At 43.3% G+C, this 23,489-nt stretch overlaps 1 protein-coding gene across 1 annotated transcript in view; it reads left to right on the plus strand.

The window, feature by feature from the left end:
- SH3RF3 (SH3 domain containing ring finger 3) overlaps nt 1-23,489 on the plus strand; it is a gene marked incomplete at its 3' end in the record, with an annotated part of 251,390 nt that overhangs the window by 209,352 nt on the left and 18,549 nt on the right. Inside the window, exons 6-8 of the mRNA XM_080346431.1 lie at nt 609-779; nt 4,030-4,280; nt 8,117-8,421. Of these exons, the coding sequence (XP_080202557.1) occupies nt 609-779; nt 4,030-4,280; nt 8,117-8,421 (727 nt within the window). The remainder of the gene's footprint in view (nt 1-608; nt 780-4,029; nt 4,281-8,116; nt 8,422-23,489) is intronic.

A 23,489-nucleotide genomic window follows, 5' to 3' on the forward strand; every position in this document is an offset into this window, starting at 1 on the left:
CAACAACAAAATAAACACACACACACACAAAAAAAAAAGGTACAACCTTGATCTAGAATTACCAGAGATCCCTTCTTTGCATTTGTAGAAAGGTGACAGTACAAAAAAAAAAATTTACAAAGAAAGTGGTGTTCTGTGTGTGCATTCTTGCTATCCAATCCCAAGTTTCCATTATTGCCCAAAGTGCAAGCAATCATTCTTAATTTTTCAACAAGAATCTCTCTATGAAAAGCCTTCCCATTCACATCCTGGTTACTCTGGCTCAGTAATTGCCTTGTCCTTGTGAAACGGCTGCTAAATTCTTAGAGTCAGTCCTGCTTTGTGGCAGTGTTTTGCTATGGTTATGCCCTGGCAAGAAGTGTGTCGTAATAATTTCTAAATTACTTCCTGACTTTAATCTGGTTAGTTATTCCTGTATTTTCTTAGCATCCAGTTGACCTTGTCTGTGCCGCTCCATGTTTGGTGTGCTGTGATGATGTCCTTTTTTAACCACCATTTCTGAGCAGTGTTTCTGCTCGCTTTCTGCTCTGCGGGGTTGGAGGCAAAGTGGGACAGACAGTAGTTGACCTCAGCTGTGTGCTTTCTTCTGGTGTGACCTCCTCCTGCAGCTACCTAGCCCTGTACGCCTACAAGCCTCAGAAGAATGATGAGCTGGAGCTCCGCAAAGGTGAGATGTACCGGGTCATTGAGAAGTGCCAGGATGGCTGGTTCAAGGGGACGTCTCTGAGGAGTGGAATGTCCGGCGTCTTCCCAGGCAACTACGTGACTCCTGTTTCCAGGTGAGGACCACTGGCCAAGGTGGATATGCCTGAGCTGGGACTGGGAGGGATTCTGACCCTGGAGGATGCTAAAAACAGAAATTTTCTGTTGGCATTGCAGACTTGAGTAATGAAATTTGATGGTTGTGGCACTGGAGTTATCCATGTTCTTAGAAGACCTCACTAGCCGTGTTAGAAGATGGCACTTACAACCTCTGACTTTAAAAAGTCTGATGGGTTTTACGATTGTAAAAGTTTGATGGGTTTTACGATTGTAAAAGTTTTACAATCATTAAAAACCTATTGGCTAATGATTTATTTATTGTTATAAAACTACTGGATAAACAAAATAAGGAATTCTCTTGTCTTGCTTTTCAGTAGCTCATCTTGTAGATTTTGTTTTTCTTAAATCAAAGGACTTGGATCATTTGGATCAGAACCAATGTTTGAACCATTAAAATTCAGAAGCGGTAGGAGAGTTCAGTAAATGGCTGGATTTTATCTACCTCTGTCTCAGTCGCAGAAGAGCAGAAGAGGAAAGAATAGCATTTTGGGGAAGGAATGCCATTTCTCTGAGTTTGTTATTGGACAACACCAAATCAAAGGATGTTTCTGATATATAGCCCACTCTGAGATAGTCTGCAAAGCTGAGGAGAAAGTTCATCAGTGTGTCCTAGACTGTTTTGCCCTATGTGCTCCTTGCAGGTGAATGTTGCCGTGTGTACACCCATAACTCCTTTAAAGCAACTGTGGGTTTGCAAATGGAACTCACTCCTCCTCATGTGCTCTCAGTCTCTCCTCCCACATGCACACAGTCTCCACCATCTTTCACTCCTCCCCAGAGAAAGGCACCTCGCAACTCAGAAAGTGTTGATCTGGAAAAATTGATGCAGGTTTGTTCCATCTTCAGTTTGTGTCAAATTTGTAATATGTGGTCTGAGCAAGACCGAAAGTTGAGAGCAGATTAGAAGACAATAACTAAGCCTGCTGACAGTCCTAATATTGCATTTCAGTCAAAAAAAATCCCATGTTAATTCTTGAGGTCTTCACTGTTCATCAACCTAAATGTATTTACCTGATTTTATAGAGCCCCTTGGCTGCCTTCACTTCTTGCCTCTTCAGCTCTTAATTAGTAAAGAAATTTGTGCTGAAGTGTTGGTGATCTGAATCAGCAAGACTTTATTAAATGCAGCATGTCACAGCTCGAACAAGACAGAGAGAAGTGCTAAAGGGCAAAAGTGCTTTCCACAAAGCCCAAAAGCAGCTTTATGATTATATTTACGATCCTGTGAGCTAGTAAGTTCCTGTGTAAATCACCCTCAGTGAGAACAGCAAGAAAAATGTGATAGCAACAAAATCTCCTATTTGCTGCACTTTCAACTTACTTTGTTCCCTTTTGACAGCAAAGCAGGGGATTAGATTAATGCATGTTTTTCTGCCACTCCCTACAAAACCCAAGAAAGAGAAGTTGTCCATGAATTTAATAACACTGAAATAGATTTATAAGCTGCCAAATCACATGTGTGAGCAAAGCACAGTGGAAAAAGAACAAGACCTTTTAGATGGAGAGACAGACACATGGCAGCAGAGAAAATTTGCCACATCCAGCATCTAACCAGCTCTGTGGGAGCCACAGATAGTTTCTGTACCTGTCAGAGTGCATGTTTGCCTGAACGCAGCTTTCAGGAGACTATTAGAAGTGCTTTTCTGGCAGACTCACTCTAGTGCAGATGGCCAAGCCAGCTCCAGCTGAAATTTGCTGCTACTCTGCCAGCTCTTCACAGCAGATGACAGACAGTCAAGATTTCCATCTGGTGGGATTCCCAGCTTTTTGCTACCTGGAGGCTGATGGAAAAAAAAATAATAAAAAAAATCATTTAGCAAAATGTAATGCAGGCAAACCTTGTGTGACAAATCATATCAATGTCACCACAGTGTTATTTTTCCTCCTGTGATTTTAGGGGCAGGGAGGACTGGGCAGAGGTGACAGCTATCTTTGGCACTTTTGGACCATATCTTCCAGCCTATGTTTTGTTCTATCAGAATGCCACTCTTTTGGCTCTTCCCCTTTGCACTCTTTCCTTAGGGGTGGTTCTTCTGTCTTTCTTGTCCTCTGAATCAGATCACATTGTTGAGCATATTCCTCCTTTCTGCTCTTTGTGTTCCCATACAACAATTTTGGAGCCCCTGAAGTTCTGCCAATCTCCCTTGTCTCACCCTCTCCTCCCTTGCTAACCCCCTGTACTGCCTGATTTCCATTTCCTCCGTCATACTTTATTCTACATCATATCCCCTGTGATGTACTTTCCTGAAGGAGGACCTTGGCACATGGAGCAGCCCAGGAGAGAACAGCACAAAATTATCCCTCTGTTTCATGGCATCTACTGCTGGGGTAGGAAATAAGTCAGGGACTTGAGTAAGAAACTCAGAGAAAGAGCTGCTGAGCAGCAGCTGAGTTTGTCCATTGGTGTCCTACTGTCTTCGTGCCCTGGTCAGAGAATTTCTAGCTCTGTGGTAAAAGGACTAAGACCTGCCCTAGGCTGAAATCCTTGCATAGGAGAAAGAACCTTGTTCCTTCTCTCTGAGGTCTCCTCAGCCACTCAGACGAAATTCAAACTGTGCACACAGTTTGAGCAGTGAAAGAAGGGCTGATTATTTTTTGGTTTACCTTTTCGGTAAGGTCAGCTGCATTCCCTTTCCTTTTGCATTTCCTTAGCAAGCCTAAGCTTGGTTACATCAGTAGGGTAAGTGCTCAGACAGGCCAAGCCCTGCCAAGTCTGCTCCTTTGCGGTCCCCTTCAACAGCCACACATGGATCCAGTGTTATCCATCTTTTTTCTCCCCGTGGGTCTGTGTGCAGGTTTGGTCCTGAGAAAATATCTCAGAATCTGTTTTAATTATCACTCAGTTAGTGCCTGTAAAATAGCCTCTGGCACACAAAATGGCATTTGGAAGATATTATTTTCTTCTGAATTTAGACTTGTGATTTTGCTAGAAATTATTCAAACACAAATGTAGCTTAAGAAACAAAAAAATTATGAGAAAAACTATCTTTTCCGTTTTTACCTTGTAATTCTTCCCATAGGCTAAAGGGATGAAAATGTCATCCAGCATACCTATGTCTGTGTCCTATAAAGATAAATATATATTCTTGGTTTAACTGTAAGACCTGAGAAGGTATCATGTTGAACCCCCCGAGTAACTGGGGGTGCTTATCAGCATGGTGTCAGGGTCTCTGCTGCACACTCACGCTGTCCCTTGTCTCCATGCAGGGTGCCAGTGGGAGCCGGGCAGCCCAGGAACTGCGGAGCTGGGGGAGCTCCAGCAATGAAAGGAGCCCCAGGATCCATCCACCCCATTGGGGCCAGTCACACCAATGCCACCACGGCTGTCAGACCCGTTGTTCCCATCACTGCTCCTCAGACGCATCCCCAGCTACAGGCAGCCTCTCCACAGCTGAATAACTGCTTGAGGTACTCAGCCCAGCAGCCAGGCAGCCAGACCCGCAACGCCATGCAAATGGGTACGTGCCTCTCGCCCTGTGCCAACAGGATTGATATCCTACCCCTCTAGCACAAGCCTCTCAAAGCTGACCGTCCTCACAGCTTTCTTTCTCGTTTTAGTCACAGCTCAGTCAACGTGGAATAGAGTATATTTTATTTGCTTGTAATATTTATGGACTTGTATTGATCTCTGGGAACCACGTTGTGGTTATCAGATTGTTCTGTTGCTACAGCTGAAATAGATTATAGTGTTTACAAATATTTATACAATTTATCTGAGTGAAAGCAAGCACCCTGCATACTGAGTAGATTAACGGTTCTGAGTCCGGTTGGCTTGCTGATGGAAAAACACTGCTCTTATCGCAGGGCGAGTAATACACGACTCAAAATTAAGAAGCATTTCATTGGGCTCCAGGGATGAAAGGTATTTATTAGGCAGAACAGGACCCAGTGTTAGTGATAAAGCAAAAGATCTGAAAAATACTGCCACCTTTTTGAAATAAGAATAAGAGCTTCTCACATCAGGGGGGCTCTGTTCTTTCTAGGTTGCCTTTCTGATGTACAGCACAATTTTCTAGAGTACAATTTATTGCCCTTTCCCTGATGTTAAACAGCTCTGATGTTGAATAAAGTGAAAGTAAATCCTGTGGTGGAACTTTATAGCAAAATTTAAAACATTTTGTTTCTGATATTTTAGAGGGATATGAGCCATTGTGTTTACAAAGGCAGATCAGTAAGGACTGTGACTGCTGAAAACTGAGGTCTTAGATACCAAACAGAGCAGGCACACATGAGAAATACACTTCAGTGTAAGTCATGGATTTACATGTTTTGAAGCCAGAAGACACCATTGTGACGGTCTAATCTCACCCCCTATGCAGTCCAGACCCAAGGGAAGAAAATGTAATCAAATACATGCGAATCTGTAATCAAATATGTGTAAATCTGAATCTTGAACAGTGCAAGCTCCTCTGCTCAACAAACAGTGGTAGGACTTCACACAGCATCCATGTCACACCACAGAATAATGGATTTATCCTCCTTTTGTCTAGTTCAGAAGGTGCCCCACACCTTCATTCCACAAAACTGCAGAGCTATACCTCCAGCAGCTACTCTGATTTAAGGTTGCTCCTCCAGATCACTCTGATATCTTAAAGTAACAAGGAGCTGGCAGGCAGGGTAATCCAGGCACCACAGAGCTGCTCCAAAACATCCTAAGCGGGGAGTTCTCCAGCCCTTCCAGAAGGTTCATGAGATTGTTGTTTTAATTAAATAAGCTTTTACCAGGATAAATAAAGGAAATTTTTCATGATTGTCAGTATTTTTCTCCATAATAGATGTCCTCAGAAGTATCCTGTGGACAAGAGTCTTCAAAAGGCCTTTTTAGTCCTGCAGGACACGGCAAGGAACACTGACTTTTGGGAAAGCTTTCCAGGAGAGGCAAGCTGGCACACTATTCAAGTCACGTTTCTGTTGGCTTGCAATATGCACAAGTAACAAATCATTTTTGCACAAGGCCACTAATGTAGGAGTACACCCAAAATGAAATATGAGTGGTCTAGAACAAAAATAGCCTTCAGTGAGCATTGCTAATTAATAGCATGTTTGATGCAGCACAGTCCAGATCCAGAGATCTCAGAGCAAAGGCATACGTTGTAACAGTAAGCAGATTAAATTACAGAATATAAAGTGAGAGCTCTGCTCAGAGTTGATTTTTCTCAGGCTATTTATTTTACTGTTTCTCATGTTTTCTGTTTCCGTCGTGTCTGGAAACACTAAGTCCTATATGAAAGAAGTAATGTACCTCATATGATTATCAAATCAGTCTTCAACATCCAGGTACCTGCAGTGAAATTCCATTATTGTGCTTTTCCTCTAAATTTAGAAAAGACATTGCTTCCTACAACCAATAGTTCAAAAATTTGACCCTACAAGCTTAACCATGTCAGAAAATGAGATTTCTGGCAGCAGCGGTTGCTCATCACACCGGTTCCAAGTGGAGAAATCAGACAGAGATAATCACTTCAAGATAACCAGTGGTGCCTTGTCTGGCTCTCTGGAAAGGAATTGCACTTTCCAATATATGTTCTTGGTAATCCAGAGAGGGGGGAATCATAACTAACAGCAAATATAGTCTTGGAGGCATCTGTAACAACTTTTAGGCCCTTCCTCATGCTACATGGTAAAAACACATCAAGTTCAAGACTAGTTAATGATAGTTTGATTGATTTGCTATAAGCAACATTGATAAAAAGAGATGTTATAGAGTCAAGGAGTTACCATGAGGGAGAATCACGTAAACTTTGGAGGTGCTAATCTGATGGTCACTGGCCCATGATGTATGCTTTGGATAATAGGGCAAAAGACTGGGGGAAGAAATTCCCTCCTGGCAGGAGTGCTCAGTTGGAGTAGTGAGTATGATTAATGACATTCATCATTTCAATCCCTGGTAATGGGTGCTGCTGTTAACCACATAAACAGAAAAAAAATTGTTTGTGTTGTTCTAGATTGTTCTTTAGTTATAGATTGGATGAACTCCAGCTCATATCTATCGTTCAGAGGAATTTGTAAGAAAACCCCAGATCAGAGTGGGTCAGAAATTTTCCAGAAAAATGCTTCTTGGTCAAAGAAAAGCTGATTTGTTGGACTCAAAGCTCTTTTATGAGGACTGGATGTAACTCAACCAGACTTCAGCCATGAAGCTGTCCTGGCTCAGGTTGCAAAGGAAACAGGCATCTGCCCAGAGCTGTTCTCCATAGAGGACAACAGTGCAGTGATGGGATCTTATGTTTTCACATACCAGGTGAAAGCTCTGACCAGAATATAGGCTGTTGTGGGGTGGGTGAGTAGGTTGTACTGAGAAAAATGTTCAAAGCTTCAGATTTTGCACAGAGGCAGAACTAAACCAGATTATGAAATCTTGAGATCATTTGTGAAATGGGCATTTTCCAGGCAGTCCTACTATTAAATCATTTAAGTGAGGGAATGTCTGAGTGTAGACTTGGCTTCAGGTCTATATGTACTTGAAGTGGAGCTGTAGGTAGGTTACAGCTAAGCAATCAACTAGCGTGGAAGTCAGGGGCAACATCATTGTGGAAATGGACCTGGAGTTTTGTCACGCTTTTTGCAACATGGGGCCGGGCAACAGGCTTCTGAATTACTGAAGATGTGACCCCTGCAGTGTGTCGTGGTCACCATTAAATAGACAAGCACTAATTCCTGGTTCCTAGAGCTTGTCAGCAGGGTTTGCTCAGCAAGGGCAGCAAGGCTAAAAGATACTGCATAGCCCCTCAGGGACTTTGCTGGCAGAGGCAAGGCTGAGCTCAGAAACCCTCTGGTGGATTTCTGCTTAATTTATCTTGTGCAGCACAGTGATGTACTGTTGATCATTTTGTCAGGGCTGAAACAAGAGACCTTCCTTTGTAATTGCTGCCTGTGAGGTTGGCATGGGTCATCTGGGCTAACCCTTTAGGTCCCATGTTGCATTGCTCCAAAACCTATCAGGTTAGGAGAGTGTACTGGAGATTCAGAAAACAGCTCAGCTGAAACAAGATACGGTGTTTTAAAAACACAACAGGCATTTTATTTATTGCCAGGCATGGGCAGGGATGGTGAGGCTGTTCCCCAGTCACATCACTAGAGAGGACCATCCATTTCGGTGACTGCAGACAGGTGTTTCACAGCCAGGAGAGCGATTTCTAGGATTTAACCAAAAAACACTTGCAGGCTGAGATATCCTGGGGCTAAGACTTCAGTTTTCTGTCACGCCCTGGCACCTCATGGCAGCGATGGCCACTGAAGGGCCAGGTCTGGCAGTGCATAAGGGGCTTAACCACGCTTTGTCCTCCCTCCACAGCTCACCCTCCAGTGCCAGCCCCGGAGCGACCCACCGCCACGGTCTCGCCCCTGCGAACTCCCAGCTCACCCTCCCGCCTGCCAGCAGCAGCCATCCGGCCTCACCCCGCCATCTCCCCGCAGCACGGCCACCAGCCGCCCGCCCCAGGGGCCCGGCCCCTCATTCCCCTCACTTCCGCCGCGGCCGCCATCACCCCGCCCAACGTCAGCGCAGCCCACCTCAACGGCGAGGCGGGCGGCGGGCCCCTGGGTGGCCCTGTCACCCCTGGCCCCGCCGGCAAGGCTGAGGAGAGGAAGAATGAAAAGGTAAGGGTATTGCATCCCCACCATGCCCCATGCTCCCCATCCCATGGAGCTGTTGATGAGGCACCCTGTGGCCACACAGGAGGACAGAATCTGGTTTCCATCACCTGCCAGCTTGGGCATCCTCGTCCCTCATTATTTTCACCTTTCATCCTTCCTTCCTCACCATCCCCAATGCTGCTCTCTCGTTACCTGCTTGCATGTGGGAGATGAAACCGAATGGCTAATGGGCTGAATTTGTGTGTTTCTTCCAATGATCGGGGCCTAGATCTGCAAATTAGCAGTGGTGAAGAAAGATCTTATAGTGACCTCTTGGTCATCAAAACGAGATGGCCATGTCAGAAGCCCTCTGCCTTGCTGTGTGGAAGAAGCTGATGGTTGTGCCAGCCTCGGGGGCAGGTGCCACAGGCACCGTAAAACACTGGCTCATGAGCAGCAGAAGCTGTTTTACCATTCCAGAAACATCTCAGTTTCTTGCAGAAACTTTTGTTGCAGTGGCACAGCCAAACTGGGACAAGGGAGTTAAATATGGCTCGCTGGGATGTGGGTACGATGTGCTGTAGGTTTGATCTCTTAGGAGCCAGCAGTGCGATCAGTAGCTGAGTGCCCCTCCCTTGGGCACCTTGCTCAGGAAAGCCAGCGTGGAGAGCTGCTTTAAGCACACAGCCTTTTTTTGGTTCTTGGCAGATATTTTGCTTTCACCAAGTGTTTACATTGTGCTAGCAGTTCCCATTTATCAGTGCTGAGGGTTATCTCCGTAGTGTGTATGTTATTTGACAAAAGGAGGAAAATCTGCACATTACCTTAGAGCTTTGTGTAGTGGCTTATTTAACACTTCCTAAAACATATCATGCAATCCTATAGGTCCATATATTTTAATTCATGTGGGACTGCATAATGACATTTCTTAGGCAAAATTATGTTAAGACCCTTCCTATGATACTGGTTAACCTTTCCCAAGCTCTTACAGCTTTAAGTTACTGGATTGGGATGCACAGAAGTAAAGTTACGGGGCGATTGAGCCCCAGGGTTGAAAGGGAGAAGCAAATAATAAATTTTACTTCATCGTTGCAATGAGCATTGCCAAAGACCAATTCAGTAGCTGGGAAGTATCAGAGAGAAGTGGCAATAAAAATTTTCATCTCTGACAGGACTGAGTGGTGCACAACTGCCCTGTGTTGAACAATATATCTCTGAATCTTTTCAATGTCATATTTTGCTTTCATTTTTGATAGAACTCAGTTAATGATGCTTCCTTTCCCTTTAGACGTAGTGACTAAAGTTTGGCCAGTTAAGTTGTGCTCCTAGTCTTTGCATAAACCCAAATATTTCCTTGAGCAGTTGAGACCAGGGATAATGCCAGACTAAAAGTCATATAACTATTCAAAAAGGAATCTGTGAGTCAGAACTGGAGCCATATCTGGAACCATGTGTTATATTTCCAAAGCAGAGGCTCGTTGGGTGGGTTTTTTCCTAAATGGGGAACAGGTATAACACTCAGAAAGAGTATGTGTGGAGAGAGACAATATCTATTATCAGTACAGATATCAGACCGAGGTGCAAAATACAGAAGCAGGGACATAGGTAGAAACTGCCAGATAAGCAAATATCGGGAGTTATTTATCTGAGATCGGTCTCATTATATTAATCAGACAGGTACTTTGAGATGAAAGGACCATAGAGGATGTTAGTAAGAGGAGCAGTAATAATATCTTCAGCTCTACTGAACACAGGATGGAAGAAATGCACAGGTAATTATCTCCTGAGAATCTAAGATTAGCAAGTCATATCTCAGGTAAATTGTAATGTGCCATAAAATTAAGATTATTGTTGGAATCAACTATTTGGTATCCCATCAGATTATTAATTTTAATCCCATGTTAGTCTTTCCAGGTTCTTTTGCAGAATTCCCTTGAAGATGGAGGCTGAATGATCAGAGGGAGAATGGCTGTTTGGGGAAACATTCTCTCATTATTAATCAAGTTTTTCTCTCACACACTGATTGTCAGTGTGAGTTCACTGTGGTACAGAGGGCACATGGTATCTAGGAAGAAGTAGTTTGCATTTGGGGATGGACATGCTGAGGATCCATTGGTTTTCACAGTTCTGTTGTAGAACATGTTACTTTTGGGGGCATGGAGATAAACTGCAATTTTTGCATTTATCACTGGTGCAGTCAGATATATTGGTCCTCGGGAAATTTTCTTCAGATAATAAGTTTAGCAAGGTTGGTTGACTGCTTGAAGGCTAGGCTGGGAGATAGTGGGAAAGAGTATTTTCAGATATGATCTTCTACCAATTTATGTTTTATGATTTCCCACCTAGATTCCTCTCAAGGATACCAAATGTGACATCAAGGGGCAGCTGCTGTAGCGGGTCTATATATGCTGTTAGTATTTGGGTTGCTTGTTCCAAGGTGGAATTGTCTTTACCTTGGGAACAGCCTTACTGAGTTTACCAGTGAGGTTGTCACTGTTGATGCTTTCCTCTATGCAAATCTTTTTATGCCGATATCATGGGTACCTGCTGGTGTGCAGCAGTCAGATATAGGCACATCCCAAGATTCCTCTAAAATCAAGGAACTCTGATTATAATCTTTACTCTTATTTCGTTCTGGTTTAAAGGCAATTGACAGAAATAATCCTAAGTATTATGGTTTTTAGCTCAGCAGGAATGTTTCTCTTGCTCATCTTGTATTAAAATAGCAAGTACATCCTTAGGTCTATTTTTTGACATGTCTAGTTCTCTACTTCAGCTTATTTCTTGAAGGTCTTGATCCAGACTTCCAAACCTGAAGGTGAACATTGGCACCTATATTCATTTAGGCACCCTAATACTAGTGTCTTACTCTCATACTCCTGCTGACTTACTCAGGAGGTAAAATATGGCCACCACACCAGCCTTCAGTTATAACAGAATCATAGTATCATTTTGGTTGGAAGAGATCCTCGAGATCATGAAGTCCGACTTAACACTGCCACTAAACCATGTCTCTAAGAAGCTCATCAGTACATCTTTTAAACCCCTCCAGGGATGCTGACTCCACCACTTCCCTGGGCAGCCTGTTCCAAATGCCTGACAACACTTTCTGTGAAGAAATTTTTTTTTTTACTTGTGTTTTTAGTTGTTGGCATGTGTTTGCCCCCAGATGATCCTATCTGCAACTGGGCTCGTGCTCCAATTCTCAGCTCCTGTCCACTTAGGGAACAGTTTCGAAGTTGTTCTCCTTTCCCAGCTGCTCATGGCAGCTGATGAAAGACTGAGCAATAGATAGTGCTTAAGTCCACCATGCAACTGTGCTGGAAAAGTGCTCAGGCAGACGAGCAGGCTAAGGAGCAGAGCACTTGAAAATCAAAGATGTTTTGGTGCTATAGGGACTCAGCACAAAGCAGCAGGAAAGGTGGCTCACATAGAGGTAGCGCAGACAGTACAGGAATAACAAGCTGGGAACTGAATAAAGGCAAAGGAGCATGGCAGAGTCAAAGAGGTAACGGTGGTCAGGGCGGCGCAGGAGAGAGAAGAGCATTAGCAGCTGGAAGGAGATATGGCAGAGTACACCACAGAAGGGGTGCCAGTGGGGAGGGTGGAGGTAAAGGGTGCTGCGTAAAACTTATGGGGAGGGGTCCTGAAACAGGAAAAAAAGAATGTAAGGACTGAAATTTATCTAAGGAAGGCAGCTGAAGAGAGCAAGATGTAAAGGAGACTCTCTCTCTTTTTTTTTTTTTTTTTTTTTTCTGAAATATTTCCTGCTTGAGGCAAATTTTTCTTCTTTTCCAAGAAGGAGGTTTCCATCTACAGAAGGAAAATAATAATTGTTCCCCAAAGTCACTCTGTTCCACAGAAGCGTCCCAAAGATACCACAGTGACAGAAGGGAGGTAAAACAGATCAAATGGACAACACTCTGTTTCCTTCAGGGGTGGAGGGTGGTATCAGGGGTCCTTTGAGCTCTCACTTCATCATTTGATAATAATGACTGGATGTGTTACCAACTGAAACCCAGAGAATTCAATCCCAGTTCCTGAATCTTCTTAACATCTGAAAGAGAGGGATGGAGATCCCAGCTGTGGAATGGCAGAAAACCCTATGTTTTGGGGGCTTTTTTAAATGGGAACTGTGCTTTTTCAGTCATGCTGAGCACTGCCCAAGTTCAACTGTTAGATTACAGCTGAGAGCTTGTAATTATGGCATGACTACTGCTTTGACCTCAGTCAATTTTCACTATAATAGTTTCTGCTGTATATAATCTGAGACCGTGCTTAATACCTCTGATAAAACCACTTGTTTGAATGAATTAATGCATTTCTCATTAAATGTGCTCCTCATTACGTTAATCAAATCAAGAAAATCATGCTGGGTGGTTTGACCACTGTAATTAAGCTTTCTTTAAAATTCACTCATTCGGCTTTTGATGAGGATTTTGATTAAACTCTTCCAAAATGTCTGGCCCAATATCTGCTAAAGAGGAGAATAGGAGATTGCACTAGTGAGCAAGCCATTAATTCATCACAGAGCTAGACCAATTCCTTACTGTTTTACCTAGCCACACTATATAGAAATATTTGAAAGCTGGCAATGTAAAATTCAATGTTTCTTACAAGTGCGCTGAGAGAGCAAATGTGTGTGCAGCTTTAAATTTAGTAACTGTGTCCCTGCAATATATAGAGGATCTGAATAAGCAAGTCACAACAAATGGGAAAACACACTGGGCCGCTGTTTACTGATGTTAGGATAACAAGAGACGCATCTTCAGAAAATGATTTTGAAAGTGCAACAACAGTTTTGCATGTGAAGACTGAATCATTAAACATCTGTCTGTTCTCACCAGTGTCACTCACTTTCTCAAATATCAGTCCTTCTGCTTAAAATAGCTGCATCCTTCAAATGATATAGTATGTTTGGCATGCTCCTGGTGTAAGGACTACATTGCGAAGCAGAACAAGCCAAGGCCTGTTTTCTGGCCCTGCAAGTGACCCTGCATGACTTGCATCCACACTTCTAAGTTTTATTCTCCACCCAAAATAGAGTGAATGCATCCAGACTGCTCATTGAGAACCTAAATGCGCCTGTATGTTGCCATAGGAGACTGCTAGTTGATATAAGCCAAACCCACAATGGTTAGTGGATGTGGACCAGGGTTTGATGCTTAATCCTGGCCTCATTTTGTGTGCCAGTATAGACATGACCAGAGAGACCTCCCTCTCCACCATTCCTCCTTTCTGCCAGTGCCTTCCTCTGCCTTCCCCTAATTTGCAGCCCGCTGCCTGATCCCACCAGGCAATGTCCATCAGTGCAGACCTGCCACCTGCATGCTTAGTCACCCACCCTCACTTTACATTGGGTTGGAGACTAATTCAAAGGCCCTTGGAAAATTTGGCTTTGTAAACTCTGAGTTGCTCTTTGTCTTCAGTTCACATTACAGCTGTCTGTTTAAGCTGTCACTTGGTAGAACTGGACCTGCCTGAAGGACCTAATCCTACACAGTAGCACACCTTCAGTTTTCACTTACTAAATGGTAGTCTCTCTGTTGCAATTTCTACTCATATTAACTTGCCCCTGAGTGAAAAGGGTTTGTTATTACTTTATATCCACTAGAGGAATTTAATTCCTTATCCAGAAAATGGAAGAACAGTCTCAAAACTGAAGTGTTGAGCACTTGCAAGGACTTTGAAAATGACATGACAAAAATAGTGGCCACCCTGGGACAAGTAAAGGAAGCTAAGGACAGAGTTGATGACAGTAGAATTTTCAGATACAAAGTCAATGTGACTGATCCTGAATATTTGGAAGAAGAATTCAGTCTTCCTACCAGATATTAAATGATTTAATATTTTTCACTTTGTAACTAGTTCACCTAAGGAAGCCCCTAAGTTGTACAGGTATGAAATTGAATGGTAACAACTGACTAAATGAAAGCAGTGCAAGACATCGGAATGAACAAATTGCACAAGAGCAGAAAAGCCTGGTTTGAATTCTTATAATAAGTGTATCAACACATTAGAAAACATTAAGAGGAAGCAGCATTGCAATAGTAATTGAAAGGTTTGTCAGTTAGCCTCACCTCCATCCCTGGAATGGTGATGGAACAACTCATTCTGGATGTCATCTCTAAGCATGTGGAGGAAAAGAAGATTATCAATAATCAACATGGATTCAACAAGGGGAAATTATGCTTGACCAATCTGATACCCTTCTGTGATGACTGTCTGGGTAGATGAGGGGAAAGCAGTGGATGTTGTCTACCTTGACTTCAGCATGGCTTTTGACACTGTCTCGCATAACATTGTCATACATAAGCTCAGGAAGTGTGGGTTCGATTCGTGAACAGTTAGATGAATGGAGAACTGGCTGAACGCCTAAGCTCAAAAGGTTGTGATCAGTGCCGCAGAGTCTAGTTGGAGGCCTGTAGCTGGTGGTGTTTCCCAGGGGTCAGTACTGGGTCTAGTCTTGTTCAACCTGTCCATCAATGACCTGGATGAAGTGACAGAGTGTACCCCCAGCAGGTTTGCTGATGATACAAAACTGGGAGGAGTGGCTGATATACCAGAAGGCTGTGCTGCCATTCAGCAAGACCTGGACAGGTTGGAGAGTTGAGTGGAGAGGAACCCAGTGAAGTTCAACAAAAGCAAGTGTAGGGTCCTGCACCTAAGGAGGAATAACCTCATGTACCAGTACAGGTTGGGGATTGACCTGCTCAAAAGCAGCCCTGCAGAGAAGGACCTGGAAGTCCTGGTGGACAACAAGTTAATCATGAACCAGCACTGTGTCCTTGCAGCCAAGAAGGCCAGTGGTATCCTGGGGTGTTAGGAAGATTGGCTATGTCGAGAGACATTATTGTCCCACTTCACTCTGCCCTGGTGAGGCCACATCTGGAGTATTGTGTCCAGTTCTGGGCTCCCCAGTTCAAGAAGGACAAGGAATTACTGGAGAGAGTCCAGTGGAGCCTACAAAGATGATTAAGGGACTGAGGCATCTTTCTTACAAGGAAAGACAGAGACAGCTGGGTCTGTTTAGCCTGGAGAAGGCTGAGAGAGGAATCTTATTTTTTCTTATAAATACCTTAGAGGCGAGTGTCAAGGTGATGGGGCCAGACAGGATAAGGGGCAGTGGGCACAAACTGAAACACAGGAACTTCTGTCTGAATATGAAGAGAAACTTCCTTACTTTGAAGTTGATAGCACTGGAACAAGGCTGCCCAGAAAGGCTATGGAGTCTTCTTCTTTGGAGACATTCAAAACCCCCCTGGACACATTCCAGTGCAATCTGCTCTAGGTGAACCTGCTTTAGGAGGTGGGTTGGACTAGATAATCTCCAGAGGTCCCTTCCAACCCCAACCATTCTGTAACTCTGTGAAAAAGATAACACTAATTTGCTTGGGTACTCTCTAAGATATCTGTGTCGATACTGGGACCACTAGCACCAATATTTCACTGATCCTTTTTGGAGTCAGATTTGATTTTTCAGTTGAACATGTGTTACAGTTTGTTCCTCAGTATAAATGCTTTAATCTGGAATACTTTAGTACAGTTCACTCAAGACTCGTGCACAGAATGCATACTGTTAATCCATTTCCTCTCAACAAAGGCAAAGGGGCTGTCTTCATCACAAATGATCCACTGCTTCCCATGCTCCAGAAAGTGAATCTTGGCTCTGTGACCAGCAAGTGATTCACCAGAAACTTGGCCAGGGAGTAGAAATCTCTTTTTCTGGTCATGTGAATTCAGGCCACAAAGTTATGTTTTAAGGCAGAGAACTCGTGCTTAAAATCTCTCCAGCACCTTCTCCTTCATCATTAGAGTTCAATTTGAAAGGACAAAGACCTGGCAACTTGCTGATGTATATTTTAAGGCTGGCAAATAACCCAGCCAAAAGCATGAGCCCCAGCTGTCAAAACATAGAAAACTTCAGCTTTACAATAAAACAGATTTCTGTTATTTCTGACTGGCTAGGATTCTTTTGCCTAGATCAAGGGCAATAAGCCATTGATCAAAATTTCTTTTTCTTCTTCGCATTTTTGATGTTAGGAAATGCTTTCAAACTCCCCACAGATACTTCAAGCATTGACTTTGCTGCCAAGCAATCTCCGAAAGCTATTCCTCTTCCCTTTCCTCTCCCCCCGCCTCTGCTTATCTGCCTCATAGGCCTGTCACAGGATTTCTCAAGTGTCCGCAGTGGATTTCTCTAACAGCGTTTCGAGTGGTTCTGTGTTGTATTCTGCAGCCATAAGGGGAAGCAGATCCAGGGGAAGAGAAGCTGAAGAGTGCTTTAGCTTCAAGAGGAAATTCAGTTTATCTACTAACCAGAGACGAAGCTGTTTGGATGCCAAGGCACAGCATTCTTCTGGCACCTGTAGAGACCTAATTTTGTAACACAGGGGACCCACGGGCTTTTACTAAATCCTTAGCGCTGCCTGGGGAAGACAGTGGAACTGCCAACAGAAAGAGCATGCAAGGGAGCGCTGGAAGCAGAAGACTGGAGGCGTGTGTGTGCGCGAATGCGTGTGCGTGTCTGCGTGTGAGCATCCCGGCGCTGGCGTTCCCATGGCATTCCCCTCTCTGCAGAAGGAATCACGTAGGACCAGATGGCTGGATGGGGCCAGGCTGTGGGAGGGGATGGTAAGCATCTCCTTGGATTAGGCGGGTGAAATGTAAGCGCCCTTGTGGTATCGATGGGAGACATTGACACATTCCGGCTGTTGAGGGATCGTAGGGGCCAATTCCCCCCCCTAGAGAGCAGAACTCTGCAGCTGAGCATCCCATCACAGCTTCTGCCCTCTCCCTGCCCTGATCCTGGAGAATGTGGTTTGATCCCTCATAACATCAAGCTCCCAATTCCCATGCAAAGGTTAAAAAAAAAGAAAAAAAATCAGAATGCACATGCTGTGCATGTCCCTGTCCTCCAATTTCTGCCTTGGAGCAGTAACACACAGAGCTGGCATCGAGCTGCCACTGCCCCACCACTCCCAGGGGGGAAGACATGCAGAATGAAACCATTCCAGAAGAAAAACACAGGAAGACACTGGATGCGTTGAAAATGATGAAACAACTTGCAATATGTCAGAGTTGGTGGCATCTTGGCTTCCCACATGTCCAGGACTAAATTTTTTTCCTCAGGGGTTTTCCAACTATGAATTCACAAGCCATTACGTCTTAAACCACCAAGATACAAGTATCTCAAGTGCCAATGCAGTTGTTTTGTGTAGACAAAGTTTGAACTCTCCTGTGAAAACTGGCTATACCCTTTCAGTGCCCACGTTATTTTTTTGTTCACACAGGTACCGGTATTTTTCCATGCTTTTCTCTATTTTTAAGCATAATAGGTGGGTTAAAATACCTAGTGCCAATGCAGAAGTACTTCACTAAGCTCTGTTAGAAGAATTACATAAACTAAATGAAATTGCAGTTTCTGACAAACGTCGGTACTATAGGAACAGCACGATTATAACAGACAACAGATACCTGCGGCGTTTCTGTTTTTACCATGTAACTCGAAGGCATAACCAGCTTATAGCAAAGGGATATTTATCTTATTTTGTACATTTCTGTTTATTTTTCCTTTTACAGTAGCAGCAGAAAGATTCACAAACCCTCAGCTTTTCTTTTGCCAAATGGTTAAGCCACCTTGAAGTCAGTCTGGGTTGTTATTCTTTTCACTGAATGTCTCAAGCATCTAGCAATTCCCTTTCAGATCAAGTCAAGACATGGAGTCAGTACTGGTCTCTGAAGGACTTAAAAAAATGTTCTGATTATGCCCTCTGGAGAAAAGATCAGTCTCAGGTATTCAGAAAGTACACCATGCAAAAGTTGTTTTTCAGACACTATGTCTGCAGGCTGCCTGTAATCAATTAATAGAAGGCGTCAAGCAGTCAACCTTTCAAAAAACAATTCATTATAAAGGCAGAAGTCAACCTGTTGCTTTGCTTTTTTGCGTGTATTTTGTTTGCTTGTTATTCACTGTTATGTTTCTGCAAGTTAAGACTACAGAAGCTGAAATATTAACCCTCCCTCACAGCTCACTGTATTCACCACACTAGCAGCAGACTGGCATTGGGCTTCATCACCAGACGCCCCAGGGAGAAAAGTAATTTAATGTGAGTCCATGGCCAACTTATTTTGCAGTAAAGTAGATTTCCTGTACTGTAGTTTTTAATCCCAATTCACGATCGGTTCAGAACTGGTGTATTTTAAAATGGAACTAGCCGGCTTTTTTGATGACTTCAGAGATTTCTATTCCCTCCTGTTCAGCATCATGTTATTCTTCATATCTTAAGTTTTGAGATAGAAAAGGGGAGAGGTCGGGCAGGCAGATCCTATCAACACAGCAGTGCCTGCTGTGGCAAGGGAAATGCATAAGCCAGGCTTTGATCAGGACATAAAAGAGAGAAATGATTTTCCAACTTTTTAAAATATTTCTGGACAGGTTTTATATCTAAGCCAGATACTCCTAGTTGGCAGGCTTAGATGCAACCTGGCTGAGAGATACAGCTGGCCAGCAGAGAAAGTGGCACAGAGAAGGTAGGAAGGATGGTGGCCACGCAGGCCTGGGATGGGTTTCCTTTCATCAGCCATGAGAAAGTCAGTTATATATCGACTACCCGCCACAGATGTCTGTCTAGCTTTTCTTAAAATCATTCAGTTAAGATCATTCCACAACCTCTCTAAGCAATCTATTCATATTACTAGCGCCAGAAAATTCCTTATTATCCCTCCTGAATCTTTCATGGTTACAAATGAATCTTGCTTCTTCGTGTCCTGCTCCAGGTGAACAACCGATCAGTTTTCTCCTGACAGCCTTCCATGTATTAGAGAACTAATAATGTGTTCAGTCCTCAAGAATTCTCTCAGCCTCTCTGAGCCCAATTCCCAGTCTTTCTTCACAGGTAATGCTTTCTAGGCCTCTGATTATAGGAAGGGTAAAAGTAAGGAAACTCATAGGCTGGGATAAAGACAGTTTAACAGGTAAAGCAAAAGCTGCGCAGGCAAGCAAGGCAAAACAAGGGATTCACTCACTACTGCCCATGGGCAGGGAGGTGTTCAGCCATCTCCAGGAAAGCCAGGCTCCATCACATGTAATGGTTACTTAGGAAGACAAACTCCATCACTCCTAATGTCCCCCCTTTCTTCTTCTTCCCCCACCTTTTATTGCTGAGCATGACATTATATGGTCTGGAACATCCCTTTGGTCAGTTGGACTCAGCTGTCCCAGCTGTGACCCCTCCCAGCTTCTCGTACACCCCCAGACTACTCACTGGTCGGGCAGCATGAGAAACAGAAAAGCCCTTGATGCTGTGCAAGCCCTGCTCAGCAATACCTAAAACAAGGTGTGTTATTACCCTTATGTTGTCACAAATCCAAAACATAGCACCACATGAGCTACTACAAAGAAAATTAACTGTGTCCTAGCTAAAACCAGTACACCTTCCACTGCTCACTGCTGGTTTTAGAAGTGCCCTCTCTAGTTCACCTACCAAGGAATTAATGAAAAGATGGACTAGCACTGGGAATGAGACAAGCCCAGTTGATATCTACTTGAAACATCCTCTTGGTTTGACAGAACATCATTAACTGGAAAACATTGCAAAGCAACTGGCAGCATCTGGTTATCTGCAGTTTGAGTTCTTACAGGTAGGCTCCTAGGTTAAAAAGAGAGAGAGTGCAAGACTGCAAGGGACCCCTCAAACACACACATTGCTATCCTAGCAGGAAGAAGCTGAAAGAACAAACTTGGGCAAGAAATTAATGATATTGCAAGTTCTACTGTGGGGAGATTTTCAGATACAGCAGAGTAATCATAGTACATGAGCTTGTATAGAAGTCATGATTGCTTAACTAATGGACTAAAATTCTGTTATCTTTATAGGCAGAGACATTCCAATCAGCCATGATCAAATTGAAGATGAGACAATTCTAAGTCCATGTTTACCCACACGTTTTTTCTAAAATGAAAATAAATAAGACTATCAGTGTATACAGGCCATCAGTCAATCAATCAATGTGGTCAAGGGGAAATCTTCTTGCACTGATATCTGGCTTTTCATATTTGTCTATGGTAGTTGGGCTCAGAGATGGACTGTTTTGACAAAAATGTAATTTCTGCTCCAGTGCAGTAGTGATTTTATCTTTATATAGTTTCCGTCATATTCAGATGTGAGGTATATGTGACCAACTTCTTCACAGAGGCGTTTTGAGCTTCTGTGTTAAAACTGAGCATTTCTTGCTGTTAGATGGCAGGATCCACCTCTTGTTTCAGGTCACACTGGCCTCTTCTGCATCAGTCAACTGGCTAGCAAAGAGGAATATGCTGTGCGTGTGTTGTCATTGCTAATTATTTCTGCAGTAGTCACATGTGAAAACACTGACCAGATGTCACTGTCTCATTGCTAGCATGCTCCAGAGAAGCAAAAAATTCATGTCCAGAGAGCTCTTGAGGTTACAGATGTGACTATGTGTGTAATGCGCATGAGATGGTGCTCGCTGGTCACACCACTGAAATTATCGTACTACCAGCTTTGGTGTAAAGCTTGCCCTTGGACATCTTGGGTTACCCAAGTCAACTTAAGCCTGACTTTCGAGGTAACGTGTTTTGTCTCACGGCTGGGGTAGGATGAGGAAATGGAGAACATTGGCTTAGGTGGCACACGTGACAGGTGGTAATTAGTTAAATCAGTGCAACTCAATTGCATTTAATTATATGGTCATATCAGTAGGTCATGTGTCAGGGAAAAAGAAGAGCGTAAAACAGACAAAGGAAGGGAAGATGGAATAGAGGGATAGGGTTGCAATGTAAAACCAGGCTTAGTGCAAAAGGAAAAAAAGCCATAGTGCTATTGACTCCCCTTCCCTTTTTATACCCTGGTTGTTCCCTTTGGTTAGCTCTGTTTTTCATTGACGATCCTTCTTGTTCAGCTCTTTAATTTAAGAAGGGGGAATTTTATACTCCTAAAGACCTGAGTTTAGTGTAAGGATATTGGGAGGTTTTTTTAGCAAATCGTCTTTGATAGAACCATTTTTAATTTTTAAGTAACAAAAAGATGAAACAAGGAAAGGAGATGAAATGTGATTTTTGCTAAAGACAGAATGCTTTTATTACAAATGCTGCCAGGGCTTAAGTAGCTTCTAGCAAACCTTTAGCTATTGAAAAGCTTACTAGTAATTACAGTCCAAGTGTCGTGACATTTGAAAAGCCACAGTGCCTTGGTCAATTTATCAAAGAAATTGTCTTTTACATGACTGGGCATTCCTCTGACACTGACAGCCACTTACTTTACAATCTTTTAAAATCATTCTGGGATTCTCTCTTCATTTTTTAAAGAGCATACATGACCAATTGGCCCATATAAGAGAAAAGGACTTCAGCCACCACAGCGTGTCCCAGAAGTAATTAACAAGGCATCACTTGGAAACATAGTAGGACTGAAAATACCTGTAGCACAGCTGACAGATGATGTTGTAGAAACCTCAGCTGCTTTACCTGCAAAGCTTATACACCTTAATAATCGATGGCACCTCAGTGTGCTGAGCAACAGCTCTGTCCCAGTGAGGTGCTGCTGGGTGCAGCCAGACCCGCGGTGCCCACGGATACAGAGCACCTGGGACACAAAGAACCTGGGACTCCCTGCACCTCCATGGATGCTGAGAGGCTGAACTTCCCCTTCCACCCCAAAAGAAGCCAATGGCTTGTGCGTTTTGGTATTTCTTTTCTTGTTGCTAATAAAGCATCGCTTGCCTAGTTTGAGACACACTCTCATGAGGGCAGGGGGGAGCAGGGGCAAGACCTGATTTTTTTTAATGCATGAAATATATTAGGAATCATTTTTTGCATGCCCAGATTTGATGCTGTGGGGGCTGCCAAAACTGCAGGGCAGCCTTCAGAGAGAGAGAAATTTTCATGCCCATGGCTTTGATGGTATCAAGGACCTGCATCTGCAATGTCAGACCATCTGAGAACCATCAAGGCCCTGCTCATTCCTACCCCGCATCAGTCCAGGCTACCGCAGCAGCAGCTCACAGCCCAGCTAATTTTCAGAAATATGTTCCCTGAGCTTCTGCTTTTTTCACCTCTAGGCCACAGTCCAAAAGGGTATGTTACATTCTGTCAGTCTCATCTGACTCCTCAGTCTCTAGCTAAACGCATCTTTTATGAACTGATGAGTTGTTTGTAGGAATGATTTCACTGTAATGTGTCTAGTACGCGCAAATCCTGGCAATTTTTCATTGTCCACAGACAGCTCTTTTTTTCTTCCATGGGGAATTGATTTTGAGAGAAGAATATACCTCCTGTGATGCCTGAATTTTTACAAGTAATCTTCCCTCTGAGCGCAGCCCAGCCCAATGCCATTTAGTTTGTTGGAAGTGCTGAAATTACAGCCTGAGGTGGCACAGCAGCTGCAACAATATCAGCCAAGTGGGAATAGATACATCAGCAACAAGGGACAAGATGACCTCCACTAATCCAAAACTTTACCTACATGTTTCTGCTTTCCATAAAAATACAAGTCTCATTTGCCTGTCATTTAATAAGATTACAAAGCAAGACCATCCAATGTTTGCTTCTGAAATTAGATCCATCCCTTGTGAATGGGGAGAGCCAGAACTAACTACACCTAAGAACAGAGTGTATCAAAGCACATCCTGACTTCTGTCATTGATTCTTTTTCATTCAGGTGTTGAATGACTGAGCTTGCTCTGACTTTCTGCAGAATGTGAGTGTTGGTCCCAGTGCTCCCCAGGACCAATAAATCCTTTTCACTTCCTTATGAGAAACAAGGTGCAGCAAGCTAAGCAGTCAGTCTAAATCATCTCATTTAAAAACACTAATTCTAAGTAGTTTGTCTAACAGTAAATGTATTCATATAAGCTCTTCTAATTTCAGAATCCTGTGCTGTCAGTAAAGCTGTGATAGGTTCTCCTCTAGTTTGAATAAATTAATTTAAAGTTTCAGAAGAATGCTCATTCTCTGTCCAGGTGTTTCAATTTAATTGTCGGCAAAGTATATTTAATCTATCACAGTTGCCTAAGTCACCTAGTCATATTTGATTTGTATTAAAATAAAGGCTTAACATTTGGTGGGCTTC

This window comes from Nesoenas mayeri (genome assembly GCF_963082525.1).
Source record: "Nesoenas mayeri genome assembly, chromosome: 1".
Taxonomy (NCBI): Eukaryota; Metazoa; Chordata; class Aves; order Columbiformes; family Columbidae; genus Nesoenas; species Nesoenas mayeri.